The sequence below is a fragment of the Talaromyces proteolyticus genome (assembly GCF_021365285.1).
Source record: "Talaromyces proteolyticus strain PMI_201 chromosome Unknown BGW36scaffold_8, whole genome shotgun sequence".
NCBI lineage: Eukaryota > Fungi > Ascomycota > Eurotiomycetes > Eurotiales > Trichocomaceae > Talaromyces > Talaromyces proteolyticus.
Window position 1 is genome coordinate 658,857 of NW_025764284.1, and position 15,408 is coordinate 674,264.

At 46.8% G+C, this 15,408-nt stretch overlaps 8 protein-coding genes across 8 annotated transcripts; 5 read left to right on the plus strand and 3 right to left on the minus strand.

Annotated features, from left to right (window-relative positions):
* Positions 1 to 95: 95 nt before the first annotated feature.
* Positions 96 to 3,354, plus strand: BGW36DRAFT_298924 (putative chromosome segregation protein Cse1; the record flags this gene model as incomplete). The annotated part of the gene is made up of 8 exons (XM_046211482.1): positions 96 to 165; positions 222 to 532; positions 588 to 758; positions 808 to 2,132; positions 2,181 to 2,263; positions 2,319 to 2,622; positions 2,674 to 2,853; positions 2,907 to 3,354. 8 exons carry the CDS (start codon positions 96 to 98, stop codon positions 3,352 to 3,354), a joined length of 2,892 nt encoding a protein of 963 aa, XP_046070232.1.
* Positions 3,355 to 3,703: 349 nt separating this feature from the next.
* BGW36DRAFT_261791 (peptide chain release factor class I/class II) lies at positions 3,704 to 4,137 on the minus strand (the record flags this gene model as incomplete). The annotated part of the gene is made up of 2 exons (XM_046210079.1): positions 3,704 to 3,961; positions 4,024 to 4,137. Coding segments are annotated over 2 exons (372 nt in total), but the record flags the coding sequence as incomplete, so codon positions are not given.
* A 989-nt stretch (positions 4,138 to 5,126) lies between these two features.
* Positions 5,127 to 5,573, plus strand: BGW36DRAFT_428980 (uncharacterized protein; the record flags this gene model as incomplete). Its single annotated transcript, XM_046220627.1, has 2 exons — positions 5,127 to 5,259; positions 5,326 to 5,573. 2 exons carry the CDS (start codon positions 5,127 to 5,129, stop codon positions 5,571 to 5,573), a joined length of 381 nt encoding a protein of 126 aa, XP_046070234.1.
* Positions 5,574 to 6,284: 711 nt separating this feature from the next.
* BGW36DRAFT_261836 (uncharacterized protein) lies at positions 6,285 to 6,600 on the minus strand (the record flags this gene model as incomplete). Its single annotated transcript, XM_046210081.1, has 2 exons — positions 6,285 to 6,485; positions 6,550 to 6,600. Coding segments are annotated over 2 exons (252 nt in total), but the record flags the coding sequence as incomplete, so codon positions are not given.
* A 330-nt stretch (positions 6,601 to 6,930) lies between these two features.
* Positions 6,931 to 8,374, plus strand: BGW36DRAFT_382108 (peroxisomal d3,d2-enoyl-CoA isomerase). Its single transcript, XM_046216485.1, has 2 exons — positions 6,931 to 7,590; positions 7,647 to 8,374. Exons 1-2 carry the CDS (start codon positions 7,400 to 7,402, stop codon positions 8,290 to 8,292), a joined length of 837 nt encoding a protein of 278 aa, XP_046070236.1. The 5' UTR covers positions 6,931 to 7,399; the 3' UTR covers positions 8,293 to 8,374.
* A 26-nt stretch (positions 8,375 to 8,400) lies between these two features.
* BGW36DRAFT_452905 (cell cycle control protein Cdc123) lies at positions 8,401 to 9,837 on the minus strand (the record flags this gene model as incomplete). The annotated part of the gene is made up of 2 exons (XM_046221854.1): positions 8,401 to 9,661; positions 9,713 to 9,837. 2 exons carry the CDS (start codon positions 9,835 to 9,837, stop codon positions 8,509 to 8,511), a joined length of 1,278 nt encoding a protein of 425 aa, XP_046070237.1. The 3' UTR covers positions 8,401 to 8,508.
* Positions 9,838 to 10,244: 407 nt separating this feature from the next.
* Positions 10,245 to 12,646, plus strand: BGW36DRAFT_298738 (uncharacterized protein; the record flags this gene model as incomplete). The annotated part of the gene is made up of 2 exons (XM_046211461.1): positions 10,245 to 10,387; positions 10,453 to 12,646. The coding sequence occupies 2 exons, from the start codon at positions 10,245 to 10,247 to the stop codon at positions 12,644 to 12,646; spliced, it is 2,337 nt and encodes a 778-aa protein (XP_046070238.1).
* A 285-nt stretch (positions 12,647 to 12,931) lies between these two features.
* BGW36DRAFT_428985 (uncharacterized protein) lies at positions 12,932 to 14,241 on the plus strand (the record flags this gene model as incomplete). Its single annotated transcript, XM_046220628.1, has 2 exons — positions 12,932 to 14,015; positions 14,078 to 14,241. The coding sequence occupies 2 exons, from the start codon at positions 12,932 to 12,934 to the stop codon at positions 14,239 to 14,241; spliced, it is 1,248 nt and encodes a 415-aa protein (XP_046070239.1).
* Between the last annotated feature and the right edge of the window lie 1,167 nt (positions 14,242 to 15,408).

Below are 15,408 nucleotides of genomic sequence, written 5' to 3' on the forward strand. Positions count from 1 at the left end.
TACTTGCATACAGTTACTTAAGGTCTTTCTTTTTAAATAGCTCCTATCTTCTGCGGTCTTTCTCTTGTTGCCCCCCTCCCTTCATCTGGCTCAGGATGGCAGCCGACTTGGGAGAGGTTGCCCAGCTCTTGGAGGCAAGCTTGGACCCTAGGCAGAACAAACAAGGTAAACCCAAAACTTGCCAATCGTTTTATATGGAAGTCAGCTAATGCAATCTGAAGCCGAAATCACACTCCGTCAGGAAGAGAAAAAACCAGGCTTTTCGATATCCTTGCTACACATTACCGCGTCCGGCGACTATCCTTACAATACCCGCCTCGCAAGTGCTCTATGCTTCAAGAACCTCATTCGTAGAAACTGGGTAGATGAGGATGGAAACTACAAGTTATCGCAAGACGAGGTTCTAACCATCAAACGTGAACTGATCAATCTCATGATCAACGTTCCAGGTGGAATCCAGACTCAACTTGGCGAGGCAGTCAGTGTGATTGCCGACAGTGATTTCTGGGAGCGATGGGATACACTGGTGACTGTACGTTGGAATGAATATAATCCTCATGATGCATGTTGATGATTGAGTGTCACAGGACCTGGTGTCGAGATTGGATCCGAAAAACCCGACCGTTAACATTGGGGTTCTTACTGTTGCGCATTCTATTTTCCGAAGATGGCGACCCTTGTTTCGATCAGACGAGCTCTTTACCGAGATCAATCATGTTCTCTCGACATTTTCGACGCCATACCTAAAATTATTCGAGGTGAGTCCTGCCTTGCTCTAGGACGAAGATTCCAAGCTAACTATGACAGGGACTGGATGGGTTTATCGAAGAGAACAAATCTAACAAAGAACAACTCGTACAAGGCTTCACGCAGCTCAACCTGATGATTAAATTAATGTATGATCTGAATTGCCAGGACCTGGCTCCGATGGTTGAGGACAACGTGCAGTCTATCGCCAGCTTGCTTCTTAAATATTTGCTCTACGATAATCAGTTGCTGCACACGGATGATGAAACCGAGTCAGGACTTCTTGAATTTGTTAGGGCAGGTATATTTGAGGTGTCAACCCTTTTTGTGCAGAAATACGGCGACGTTTTCGGTCCTCATGTTGATCAGTTTGTCGCCAACTCCTGGAACCTGTTGACGAACGTCGGACAAGAGACAAAATACGATATTCTGGTCAGCAAAGCGTTACAATTTTTGACATCAACCACAAGCATGCCTGAACACGCAAAAATCTTCGAAAATGAAGCGACTCTAGGCCAGGTTATTGAAAAAGTTATACTTCCTAACATTTCCCTGAGAGAATCCGATGAAGAGCTGTTTGAGGACGAACCTATTGAGTTTATTCGGCGCGATCTGGAGGGTTCTGACAGCGACACAAGACGTAGAGCTGCAACTGACTTCGTACGACAGCTGGCTAGCAAATTTGAGGAATTGGTTACCAAAACAGTCCTACAGTACACCAACCACTACCTTGCAGAGTACTCCGAGAATCCAGCTTCAAATTGGAAATCAAAGGACACTGCTACGTACCTGTTCTCAGCAATTGCGGCCAAGGGTACAGCGACCGCCACTCATGGTATCACAACTGTGAGTAAACATGTGGAAATTGCGACTTTCTTCCAAAACAATCTTGCTTCGGACCTGGTTAACGACAGTGGACTGCACCCAATTCTGAAAGTGGATGCTATCAAATATCTGTATCTATTTCGAAGTATCATCACGGCCGCCCAGTGGCAGGAAGTTTTCCCATTACTGGTCAACCACCTTGGCTCATCAAATTATGTTGTCTACACTTATGCAGCCATCGCTGTTGAGCGAGTGCTTGCATTCCACAATGCCGCTGGCCAGCCTGTTGTTCCACCTGCCAATATTACCCCGCTGGCAAAGGAGCTTCTGGAGCATCTTTTCCAACTCGTCGAGAAAGACCCATCTCCTCCGAAGGTGCAAGAAAACGAGTTCTTAATGAAGTGTGTTATGAGGGTTCTTCTTGTGATCAAAGAAGCAGTTGTTCCACACACCGAGCCCGTTCTAGAGCACTTTATTAAAATCACACAAATCATTAGCAACAATCCCAGCAACCCGCGCTTCTATTACTACCATTTCGAGTCGCTCGGTGCTTTTATTCGGTGAGTTTTCCCTATAATGATATCTGGTGTCTTTCTAATATTCTTCAGATTCGCGGCACCCGCCAACCCCGAGAAATTAGAGCAAGCCCTGTATGCTCCCTTTGCTGGAGTCCTTCAGGCAGATGTTCAAGGTAAGACCTATATACATTATCATTCTCACGAAGGACAGGTGCTGATTAGTGTCAGAATTCATGCCCTATATTTTCCAGCTTTTTGCTGCCCTTCTCGAAGCAAACCCTGCTGCGACATTGCCAGACTACTACAAGGCGTTGATCGCGCCAATCCTCATGCCTGTTATGTGGGAGTCTAGAGGGAATGTCCCTGCCCTGGTTCGGCTGCTATCAGCTATCATTCCACGGGGCGCGCAATTCATCTTGCAGAACAACCAGATCGAACCTATTCTTGGTATCTTCCAGAAATTGCTTTCCACAAAGGCTAATGAAGGTCATGGCTTTGATCTCTTGGAAAGTGTTGTTGGAAGCTTCCCCTCGTAAGTTTATTCAAAAACGCGTTGGTTAGGTTACAAGCTAATTTTTACTAGAACTGCTTTGGAGCAATACTTTGTTTCTATTATGCAGGTCCTCTTGACCCGGCTGCAGAATTCCAAGACAGAGAATCTCCAGTCGCGTTTTGTCCGTTTCTATCACTTTGTTTCAGCCCGGGATGATCAAGGCTATAGTGCCGATTTCTTCATCCAAGTTACAGACAAAGTTCAAACCGAGTGAGTATTCAAGAATTGTAATTTATTCGTGTCATCGTATCTAACGACGTTAGTCTATTCACCCCGATTTATCTAAATCTTATTCTACCCGAATCCCAGAAGCTTGCGAAACCATTGGATCGCAAAACCGCAGTTATTTCTTTTACCAAGACACTTGCCAATTCGGAGGCTTTCGCAAATCGATATAAGAAAGGTTGGGGTTTCACATGTGAGGCACTTCTGAAGCTATTGGAATTGCCGCCTCTCCCCGCCACACGCGACGACATTATCACAGAGCATGATGTTGATGACATGGCATTTGGAGTTGGATTCACCCCCTTGAACACTGTTCGACCTCGTCAGAAAGACCCATGGCCCGAAACTGGATCGGAAATTAAAGTATGGGTTGGCAAATATTTGAAAGAGGCGGACTCAAAACAAAGTGGGAGAATCAGTGGGTTTGTTCAAGAGCGTCTATCCCCCGAAGGCCAGAAGGTTCTAGCCGGGTATATGACTGTGTGATATCTTCGATGTTCACAAAAAGCAATATTGACGAACTCTCTAATACATCTCTTTTCCAATCCCCAAAAAATTGTGTCTTGAAGCGATAGATAAAGGCACGTTGATTAATCTGTTCCAATATGCCAGTGTAGGCTTGAGAAACAATTTTCGATAGCTTAGCAAATACCCCTTTTTGATACCCATTTCCAGATCACGCAGCAGCCCTTGCAATCGATAAATATTCCAATAGTAGACGAGAGATGCAATATTAATCTCAGTAATATCACCTTCTTGATTCAGGGACATTCTCTTCTAGCTTCTCGGCTACTTCTGCTGTAGGATAAGTTTCATCATCGCGTTCATCAGAAGGCACCTCTCGGGTTTGTTTCTCTTCTTCTAGTGCTCGGTACTTTCTCCGTTTCTTCTTCATCGAACTTGCCTTCTTCTTCCTTTTCAAGGCAGCTTTGATCGCCGTGCGACTCTGCTCGCCCTTTTCCAGCTCCTCGATTTTGGCAGCCAGTATCTCACGGGCTATCTTCTGATTTTGTGAGCGCGAGCGCGTAGCCTGGCTCTTAACCACTATTCCTGTTGGCTTGTGAATCAGCTGGACAGCTGAATTTGTTTTATTCTGTATTTTTGCATTAGAATCAACAAAAGCAAAGGGCTGCTCGGTATTAGAGGCCAGCTTACAATCTTCTGGCCGCCTGGTCCCGAGCCCTTGAGGTACGACCCTGTGATATCCTCGTCATCCAGCTTGGGTCGTGGCGGCAGCTGTTTCACCGCACAGGCAGGACGTGTTGAGAAAGGTCTGACGAGCCGGGTGCATGTCCTGAGCGCATTTTGACAAATCCTTTCCATTTTATGAGGTTCAGTCTTTCAACCTCATCGTTATCGTGCCACGGCGACTCAACGAGCCGTACTAGACCGCGCTAAAAAGCTTTCTAGACCACTGTCACCGATTTGGAAAAGACGAGACAGGCGGGGATTTGTGGTGTTTTTCTAGTCGCCAAATTACGAGCAGCGGTAGAAAGCTTCAATGTTGCTCAAGTTTCATGCGGGTGAAGTGTCCGGAGTGCTCCGGGCGGCGAAAGGGTTTCGACTCTTGGCACTGCGATAGCCTTGGCTTTCACGTCTCCAACGAATCAACGATCGAAATTGAGATGGGTTTCACGTTGGATGTACTGCCCCTTTTTGATTTTGGGTATATCGATTCTACCAATTCGATATGCTGACTGCTTGCCAGGGGTGGGTATACCATGGTTGGCTCGACTAATGAGGGCGAGCAATTGCGCATCTCCGGCACTACCAGCGAAAGCTGCTTGACGGCTGCTCCAGAGAGCTAGAGCCAAGGCAGAAGCATTATTCTTCCATAGTTCGTCTTGGACTCTGCCGGTTGATTGCGCTCGCTCGAAACCGTGGACGCACACTGTAGGATTTGCGGTATGGAGGCAGTAATAAAGAACAAAATACGGATACAATAATCATACACGACATAAATTACGTTGTAAGAAAAACCCCTGTAGAGATCCTTGGAGAGGCCTAACCTCTGTTATGCTCGTCATTCATCGTATTATTCTTTTCTGGCGGGGATTTGTCCATCGCTCTCAGGAGAATCTAGCCGCCGTTTTTCTCTCCTCCACCAACAAACACTGCAGACTGCGCCCGTTTCTGACCGATTATGATCCAGAGCTCGTCGAACAGTCCTCGCACGATAATCATATGCTTCAAGAAATCCAGCAGAAATAATTAATCAATTCAACCTGATCACACGACATCGCTCGAACCTGCCAGCCATGACCCACGCCACCTCTGCCTCGTCGCCCTCGGTGCTGACCTCCTTCGTTCGCTGGCTTCGCTTGAAAAATTACCAGTATGAAGTCACATTCGCCCTCTACATGCTCACGCCGACCGAGAAGTTCATCTTCAGTAAGTCCCCGACTTGAGCACGATATTACCTGTGGACACTCTGCTAATACCAAGGAATTGCGACAGATTCTCTCGTTATCAGTCTTCTTACCCTGCTCATCACCGCCGCCTACGTTTACCTACCAAACCACGTGGCTTCTATCTACGGCCACCTCGTTTACTACCTGACCGCTGACGTCTCCATGATCCAAGATTACATCCCCTCTGCGAACTCCGTCTTGAAAGGCGCAGCATCCTCGTCCACAGGCGGCAACCTCAATGTAGTGTACGACACAGTCAAAGCACCTGTCGCTACAGCACTCCACGAATTGTGACTCACTACCGCTTGATTACGAAAATAAACTTTCATCTCCTACATGTTGCAAGCCGCAAAATCGGCAATTGTGTAACTATCCAAGCAGATTGCTCCTTTTGTTGCATTTAATTTGTCGGTCTATCCAATTGAGCGTGGGTGCTTGATGGCGTTTGTGTGTTATTTATTTGGAAGGCTCGGGCTATAATATAAGATAAGTCGTATACCGGGTAGAAGTGTTGTTGCTGCTCGATCCGATATAACAAGCCTTCGATTCTTGTAATATATTATTGTGCATTCTGAGATAATTATTTGAAGTCAGAAATTTTAATAGAGGTCCACTAATACATTACAACGGGGGTCAGGACCAGTTTTAGGCCAGAAATCAATGCAAAATATATTACCGCAATCTTTGAGAAGCGAATCACTTAATTTGTAAATATGTACATGGATATCTAACTTCCCACTTGTATTGTACAATCGGGGCATAAAGAATGCTCGAGTGACCCCGGTTTTGATCGACCATGAACTCCGTATAAAACAAATGATTGAGTAGCGCAGAAACAAACATCACATTGTCCCAAAGGTTTCGAGATTGGAGAGTGTAAGACTTGTAGAAATTGTATTTATCCTTCAAGGCAGGGCTATATTATCACCCTTCATATTGCATTTAGGACGACGCCGCCTCCTCGGCTCCGTGTGAAGCCGTAGCCGCAGCTTCTTGTCGTTGCTGCAATTCTTTCTGGCGCCTTTCCCGTTTCATTCCATCCAGCATCCTCATCCTCGTCAACTCACGGTCGATCTCCTCAACGGACTCGGGAATTTTATGCGATTGTTCGGCTGTGGGCCAGAAGTCGCGGACTGAGAATCGTTCTTCCAAGTTGGTGCCGAAGTAGTACATCCAGCCGATTGGAAATAGGATGTACATTCCGAACTATGTGACGGCAGTCAGTTTAGGTAGGAGACAGAGAGAGAGAGGGTTAGTGAAGTAGACCTACTTTGAAGACTTCTAGGTTCCCGCCTTGGAGTTTGCGAAGCACCCCCGACATTGTGCTAGTTAATGTTGTGTTCGACTTTTGGGCAGACGGTTGTTTTAGTTTCTGATGGTATGAGATATGGAAGTCGCTGGTTTCTAGGTGGTTCGTGATGAGGCGCGAAGGTTTTGCGGAGAGAAGGAATTGAAGATCCTCCGATACTAATACCAGTATTGATGTAATGAGACAGCGAGAGATGTTGATTGTAGCAGTTGCCTCAAAGACAACAAACAACACTTCAGATCGAATTCATGGAAATCCTGGAAACGGCGTACTCCACACCACGAGCATGCAAACAGTGCAAACATCGCTTGATCTATATTAGCGACTCTGCAGCTTCGCATTTGTCATTTTACTATAAATACTCTATTGATATGGCAGCACCTCTCAGTGAGATTCATTTGCGAAGATGATACACCATAGCATATATAATTATGTCCGGAAAACTTGGACTATATGTGTTTGGCCTCTCTGGTGTAGATAAACTCGGTTCTCGGTTTACGCCACACAAATGACCGCCAAATACATCTACGATTAAAGACAGCATGCTGTCCGAGGCCAACTGGCCATGAATATATGAATCAGCAGAACTGCCATTTCAAACTTGAAATCAAGAAATGCTCTGCCAACCGAATAATGGCCGACCACCTCGCTGCGCCGAAATGAGCCTCGGCAATCTCCCCGCAATAGCCTGAAGCTACCCCAAGTTTAAAGCATGGGGTTGCATAATCATCAACTGATATCTGATAACCTTTTTCTTTTCACCAGTCTAGCTACTACTCGTTCCTATCGATAAGCAATCGAATTCCATACAATGGCCGACCCCAACGCCATCACCCTCACCTACCAAGGCCGCATTGCGATAATAACACTTAACCGTGCCGACAAGCTCAATGCCCTCAACACCAATCTCTACCACCTTCTTGGTGAGCGGCTCCGCGAAGTCGAGAAGCGAGATGATATCTTCATCACCGTCCTCACGGGAACAGGCCGGTTCTTCTCTGCGTAAGATCCACCATCAACCAACAAACCTTCCAAACCACTGACGCCGTGATTCACAGCGGCGCAGACGTAAACGCAACAGGACCAACTCGAAGCCCCACCTCACAAACCGACGAGCAGCGTCGCCAGCTACTGGGTTTCCTCGCCATGAACAACCTCGACCTCACGCGTACATTCTACAACCACCCCAAGATATTAGTCGTTGCTCTCAATGGCCCTGTCGTTGGCCTGAGCGCCGCCATTGTCGCATTTGCAGACTTCATCTACGCCGCTCCCCATACCTTCCTCCTGACGCCTTTCTCATCGCTCGGCCTGGTTGCTGAAGGTGGCGCCTCGCGCGCATTTGTCGAGCGGTTGGGTATATCCAAAGCTAATGAGGCGTTGATCATGAGCAAGCGGATCACGATTGACGAGCTGACGGGTACGGGGTTTGTGAATAAGGTCATCTCCGCGCCATCAGGGAAGCAGGACGATTCAGCCGGGTTTTTGAAAGCCGTTTTGGCCGAGGTCGACGATCGCTTGGGTCTGCATCTGAACCAGTCGAGTCTGCTCAAGATCAAGGAGCTAATCCGTCGTCCTGAACGCGAGAATTTGGATAAACAGAATGTTTTTGAACTGTATGGGGCAGTGGAGCGGTTCGCTGCTGGTATTCCACAGGAGGAGTTTAGGAAACTTGCAAGTGGAGAGAAGAAGCACAAACTATGAGAAAGTTTGTATGTATTCGCAGAGTAATGGTTTCTATATTCAAATCTTAGGCTGGTCATATTAGTTTCGCTTGATAGATTAGTATGGATCAAGAAGAAATTTTATTTGCTTAGCAATACACTAGGCATGAGCCTATTCTCTATATCTAGTAATGATCCATAACGTGACCTAGCCCGATCCAGAACTCCAAACGTACACCTAGATGCCATATTCGTTTTATTCGTCATCTCCACTCGACTCGTCTTGCTGCTGTTGGAACTCCTTTGAAAGTAAATCTTGCCACTGGCGCATAAATGATTCCATGCCCCCAGGTCCCGCCTGAGAAGCGTCCACTACGTCCCGAGGTAATTTATGAGCAGAGTACTGGGGTGCGGTGAAGCCGTAAGCTTCAGGATCATCGCGACTCACTAGCCGAAATTCGGGAAGAGGGGATATATTCTCGATTTCTGAAGTCTCGCCCTCGTCACTATTCTCCTCCTCAAGAACATCACAGTCTTCAATCCGTCCAGACGCAGTGTGTTGAGCTCCACCTATAACCTCGCTTTCATCCCGGAGAGAAAGTCTAACGACTTCTTCTTCAAGCGGGGCTGGGTCTTTCATTGTGAGTATCTCTAGCCAACTAAAGAGCAACGGATCTGTCCTGATGGCCCATGGGTTGATATCAATAAGCCAAACCCTTTCATGGGGTGGAGGGACATAGACATCGAAGACAAAGTTTGAATCGGGAAATGTGTCATTGAGTTTGTCATCAAAAAATGATTGTATTCGAGATCGAAGCATGTCACGCATAGGAAATAAGAAATCAAAGTGATTCAAATCTCGTTGACAGATGCATAGGAGTTTGCGATCGCGGACAAAGCAACGAAACTCCAATGATGGGTTGAGGTTGAAATATTTACGGAGAACGAGGTAATAAGGAATTTTCTTATGATCGGCGATGGCCTCAGAGGCCAGGTTATCAACTGGCTCCAGATCGGTATCATCGAAAGCATGTTCCAGATCGTGTGTGATGAAGTCGCTGCTCTTCAGCAACAGGTAGATATCGTTGGGAGTTTGACATTGCAAGTCATTTGTGACTGCAATCCACGTTGCGTCTTTCGGCGCACTCCAGTTGAGCTTTGGCGTTACTATCCCCCCAAGCTCCTTTATTGTGTCCTTTATTTTATTGTGAATTTCCAGCCAGTCGGCTGAGGGGTCTTCATCCTCCCCGTCATCTTCGGAGTCGGAAGTTTCAATACCACTGTCGTCCCCAGCCAGGGTAGAGCGACGCGGTTGGTCTGGAGGGAGCACGATCCCGTCTGCGAGGAGGTAGGAGATGAACGGGTCCGTCAGTGGAATCAGGCGGGCTTTTGGAGTGAGAGCGCGGTACCTGCAGTATCTGGTTAGCGACTCAACTATGTGACAACTTTAGGGTACATACAGAGGATGCCAGTAATGGTATGAGCAGTGTAGGATGTGAGACCGAGTGACGGGCGGGAAGGGAAGCCTTGCCAGACCCCCAGAGGACTCTGCAGCTTCGATGGGCTCCGACTCGACATGAGGCATTTCGAACGGCTCGCCTCGGGTTGATAACTTGATAACTTGATAACTTGGTACTGTAGAGTCAGAGATGCGAGGGGACTTTTTAGGCGGGGCGGAAGCGATAAGAGGCAGCGGATCACCTGTCAAGCAGCGCGACCCATTCCGCTGCTGTTACTGCTTCTTCTGCTTCTCCTCTCGGCCCAGGCGAAAGCTCGCTCGCTCTTCTCCTCGCTCCTAATGCAAGAAAACACACAACTTCAAATAAACATGCCAAGCACAGTGCGCAGAGGGGTACTGAGCATCATCGTGTAAGCTAAGGCTGTTAGCCTCCGCTTGGCCTGTGCGTTTCCGATACTTGTCTGTAATAGTGTAAACCACGTTGCGAGACTCCTCCATCACCAGAAGCTTGCCAGTGTGCAGGCCGCTTGACCATGGCGACCGAGACGCCGGACCCCCAGAACCTGAAATCATGGAAGGACGCATTTCAGCACCCGATTCCCACCGTGCGGAAGGTGGAGCAGGAACTGCGACGCGACATCGCAAGCAACAGAGAGAAGCTCCGGTCTTTGGTTGGGTATGCCGCGCTGTACCGTTTATTCGCTAGGGAGAATGCTAACTGTGCCACTTGGAATTGTATAGGGCACGATATCGTGAACTTCTGGAGACGGCCGAGACGATCGTGGAAATGAATACCGAGAACCAAGAGGTTGAGACAAAGCTGGCTGGTCTGGGATTGCGCTGCAATGCCGATTTGATTGGAAAGAGGCAAGATTATCTAGCTGATGGCAATAATGACAATAACTGCCGGGCACTCGCTGCACAGCTAGCACTGCTTCACCGGTGTACGACCATTATTGGGAGACTATTACGCAAACACAAGCCCTTATTATTGGCCTCAAAGTTGGTGATCATCTCGAGACAGCTTTATAAAGCCTTGTCGCAGCATGCAAACGCTCCGCCATTTGTGGAAGTTTTGAGTTCTCAGCTTGTCAACTTGCAAAAAACCATTCGCCGACGAATCGAGCGAAGACTAGGCTCTGGCAACTCCAGCATGGAAGATATTGTTGACGCCATGTCTGCATTTCGTCTCTCCAATAGTTCATCGGTGCTGGATATAATAAATCGGTTTCATAATTTCCGATTGGATTCTATTGTGAAGCAACTGGAACACCGCCCCCGATCTAGAGAAGGGATCCTGAAAGCGCTCAACCTCTACATTCAAACTCTCCAAAACACCAAGACCCTTTCCTCCCGTCGATTGTCCGATGCGTTGGCAAAGCTTCAAGGTCAGCCTCTATTGGCTGATCACGATATTCTGAATCTAGGGGATCTTGATCTTGATATTTTTGGGCGATGGGTAACCAATGACGTTCAAAATTTTACACCTTGGATAAAATCAGACAATTTTACCAAACAATCTGCAGAGCAATTGACCAAGAAATGGTCCAAGGAAGCGTTTAATCGCTTCTTAGAGAAGAGCTCTGCAGTTCTGCAGGATTTTGATGATTTTGAGGACGTCCTTTCTTTGCGGAAGGAAACTTTGGAAATATGGCTAGCCGCGGCGCCTGCGACGATAACTCATTCTTCAGTCAGTGTGCTGGAAGGTATAAGAGATATCTTTAAAATGCGATTGAAATCTATCATTCGCAACCAAGCCAATCAATTGGTCTCAATTGGTGATACGGTCAAAACCCATATTGATCAGTGGGTCAGCGGAGACATAAACCAGATGCAGTCTCTTTGGGACTCTAGCATTACATCCCTAGAGTACTCAGATGGGGCAGTGAACTTTAAAAAGGTCGTTGTGAACACATTTTATGGACGAGATTTGAAAATCATGGCCACGTTGGAGCTATATGACTCGTGGCTAGAACTCATTGAGCGTTCTAGAAGCTCCATTGACGACCTACGACATACTAGATGGGAAGATACCCTGGATGAAGGCGAAGACGACAGTAAACTTGAAATGAATCCCATTGCTCTTTTAAATGAGGATGATCCTCACCTATTACAGGAGGAACAAGTGAATACGATCAAACAGGCGTTCCTAGAGCTCCAAAAGACCTTCCGCGCTGCTGCTGAAGCTTCGGGGGATTCTGACCAGAGTGGAAAAAGTGCTTTCCTTTTGCGGTTGATCCGAGAAGTTCGACGGAATAGCCCATCTAAGATATTAGAAGACGAAAGCTTAGATTTCGCCCAGGATACAGTGCCTGTTTTGCATGAAGTTTTGGTCAACGAAATTCTTGCCCATGTACCTCCGTCCAACATTTTTCCTGTCCCAAAGAAGAATACATTACGACTACCTGGTCGTACACTGTGGGATGGAGCTCCAGAGTTACCCAATCAGCCACTGCCGTCGACATTTCGATATTTCCGTCGTCTCGTTATAGCTATGGAAAATTTTGGTCCAGATCTATGGACCCCGCCTGCGGTGAAAATTCTCAAGGAGAGGCTGAATAAAGCGGTCACGGAATCTCTGTCAAAAAATTTTGAACGGTTGCATGACTATTCTCACGAAAAAATAGACAAGGAAGAAGACAATGAAAAGAAAAATTCTTCTGACGAAGAATCTACCAATGGTACAGCCAAATCCAATGCGGATGACTCCAAACCACAGGATGTTAGGGACTGGAAGATACAGCTTGCACTGGATGCGTTCTACTTTCGGGATGCTCTTTCGGTCGTCTCTGAAAAGAACGATCTCCTCGACAGCTTCATTGAGAAAATCCAAGTCGATGTCGAAGATGGCAACAGCATTGTTGGCAGGTTGCAGGAGGCTGCGCACGATTTCTGGAAGCGAACGGAGCTGCTTTTTGGGCTCTTGGCAAATTAGACCTGCATTTCTCGTGGGATTGTATGTAGATAAATATATTATATATTATATATTATATACCATATACTATATAGAGAGGGAAGACAAATTGCATTCAGATCAAGGCAAAGAGAAAGGGGTATTATATAGTGCGTGGAAAATGGCGCAGTCCACGTGGAGAGATGGCAGGCCAGGAACGGAGAACCGGGGCTGGCAGCGCCGCATCTGCATCGTCATGTGCGCCGAAAGGCTGCCGAGCCGTGCGATTCTGCTTCATGCAACAAACATTCACAACACCAGCCAACCATGACTGCGCCTAGGCTGCCGTTCCTCTATCCACAGCTTTTTCGATCCCTCAAGCCGTACGAGCCGGCCGTTCGCCCTTTCCGTTTCTCTGCGCCGCCTTCCAATAGCTTCCATTCGAGTCGTCGCTGCGAGCAAAACACATTTCCGTCACGCCGCGGACAGGCCGTAGAGCCCAAGCTACCTCCACCATCGCGACCGAAGAATAAACCAGCAAAGAGTTCTGGCATCAAAACTGCAAAAAAGGATGTCAGTTCGACGGCGCAGTCAAAGAGTACCCCGCATCCCGAACTGGTGTCAAACATCACGGATTACGGGCCAGAAAAAAGCGCAAATAGCAAGGAAAAGATAGACGGCAAGCAAGAGGTTACAGAGGAAGATTCGGATTCGTCAAAAGCAACGCTACCAACCTCAAAACAAGACGATAATTCACCCAGCCAAACCAAAGATGCAGAAGAGGTTCCTCCGCCACAAAATCCACTCGATGCTGTTCTTCAAATGCCGCAACCCGAGGACATGAGTTTGACGAGGATATCGGAAAAGAAACAGGGCATACCGCATCTGCGGCCTGCACACTATGTTCATCATTTTGACACATACACTCTCGTCAAAGATCTCCAAGCAGGTGGTTTCAGTGAAGAACAGGCCATCACGGTCATGAAGGCTATTCGAGGGATTCTACAAGATAAACTAGATCTCGCCGAAGACACCTTGACTTCCAAATCGGATAGTGAGAATGAAGAGTACTTGTTCGAGGCTGCCTGCTCAGAGTTACGGTCGTCATTGCAGGCGTCACGGAATTTGGAAATCGAACGACAACGAGCCTCTCGAACTCAGCTGCAGCACGATGCCGACATCCTCAACCTCCGACTCAACCAAGAGCTCACGAGGCTGAATGATGACCTGAAAGGAATGCGGAATGACCACAAAATGACGATCCGTGAGCAGCAACGCAGCCTGGATACCGGAATCCAGGAGCTAAACTACAGGATTGCTGTTTCACTGGCTAGTGATGGGAAAAGCGAAGCCGAAGGACTGAGATGGGTGCTAACACGGCGAGCGGCGCTGGCCATTGCATTTAGTGCCCGTGAGTCTCCAACATACTTGCTTACTTCTATATGATATACTAACTCTGCGCCACCAAACCAGTCATGGCCATTGCATTCTTCAAGTTCTATTCTGTTTACACTCATGACCTGCAAAAGAAACAGGCCGCCGCCAAGTCAGCAGCCACGGCAGAGCCAGTCCACGACGCGGCTATACAGACCCAGTCTTCTCTTTCTGACGCTCTTGCAAGTGAAAGCTTGGGGTGAAACTGATACCTTAATGATATAGTCATTCGCGATGGTTTCTTGGTCACCTGTCCGCTCTTCATTTGAAGTTGATACCCTGTAGAACACAGTTCAATAACAAAACAATATGTAAGATATAATAATATAGTATTACATATCAGAATCAATATACATATCCGCATTTTTACCCTAACGCGCGCGCACCCACAAAACTTACTAAAATAATAATTCTATGAATTTATAACGTAATTATTAATAATTAATATAATCTATTATTTATAGAGATGGGCTCTCGCTTAATATTAATTCAATTTCTAAAAAGATGTATTAGCTAGTTAATATAATCTAACACATTATAAAACAGTCTATCAAAATCATGATTTTTACACATTATTTTGCTGTATAATTTCCGATAATTTACCATGATGTGGATAATTATAAGTAATCAGTTCCACTAGGAAATTGGGTATAAATTAGATCTAATTGCCAGTTATTCAAAATTCAGGTGAGACATTCGCTACATCGTGTGCAAGTTGCAATACACCAATGTGTCCGTTCTCTTCAATCACGTTGGTACCGTCCATATGGGTGACAATGAGCAGGGTATCGTGCGGCTTTTTTGGATCCTTACCTTCCACCACAGCATAGATAGTCCGCGTTGGAGTGTTCGGGACAAACTCAGAGAGAAGGATGAGCGTGGCCGATGAGTTTGATTTCGCTGCTGCCAATATATCCCTACTGGTTGCTCCGGACGTGAATACGGCGGGGATATCGGCATACGGGAATTTAAAAGGTATTTATTGGTTTTGAGAAATTTTGGGCGTAATAGATTCGTCCCAAGCAAAGACTACAGCGTTAACACCTGCCTTCTTTGACCTGCAAGAGTCTGCCCAATCATGTCTGTTGGAATGAGGGGGTTCGTCATATTGCCTACCCATTTCTTAGCTGGGTCTCACGTCCCGAGTGCCTCGGAATATGGAAGTGATAGAAACGATGACAATGTTTCCCTTGGCCAGCTCCCAGTTAGGAAGAGGGCATAGAACGTTGATGAGCTGGCCAAGGGAAACATTGTCATCGTTTCTATCACTTCCATATTCCGAGACTACTTGTGTGCCCTGAGTAAGGGAAGACGGATGCAATCTCCATCTGCTTGCCATCAACAGCCAGAGATGGTGCTTTTCTTGGTAG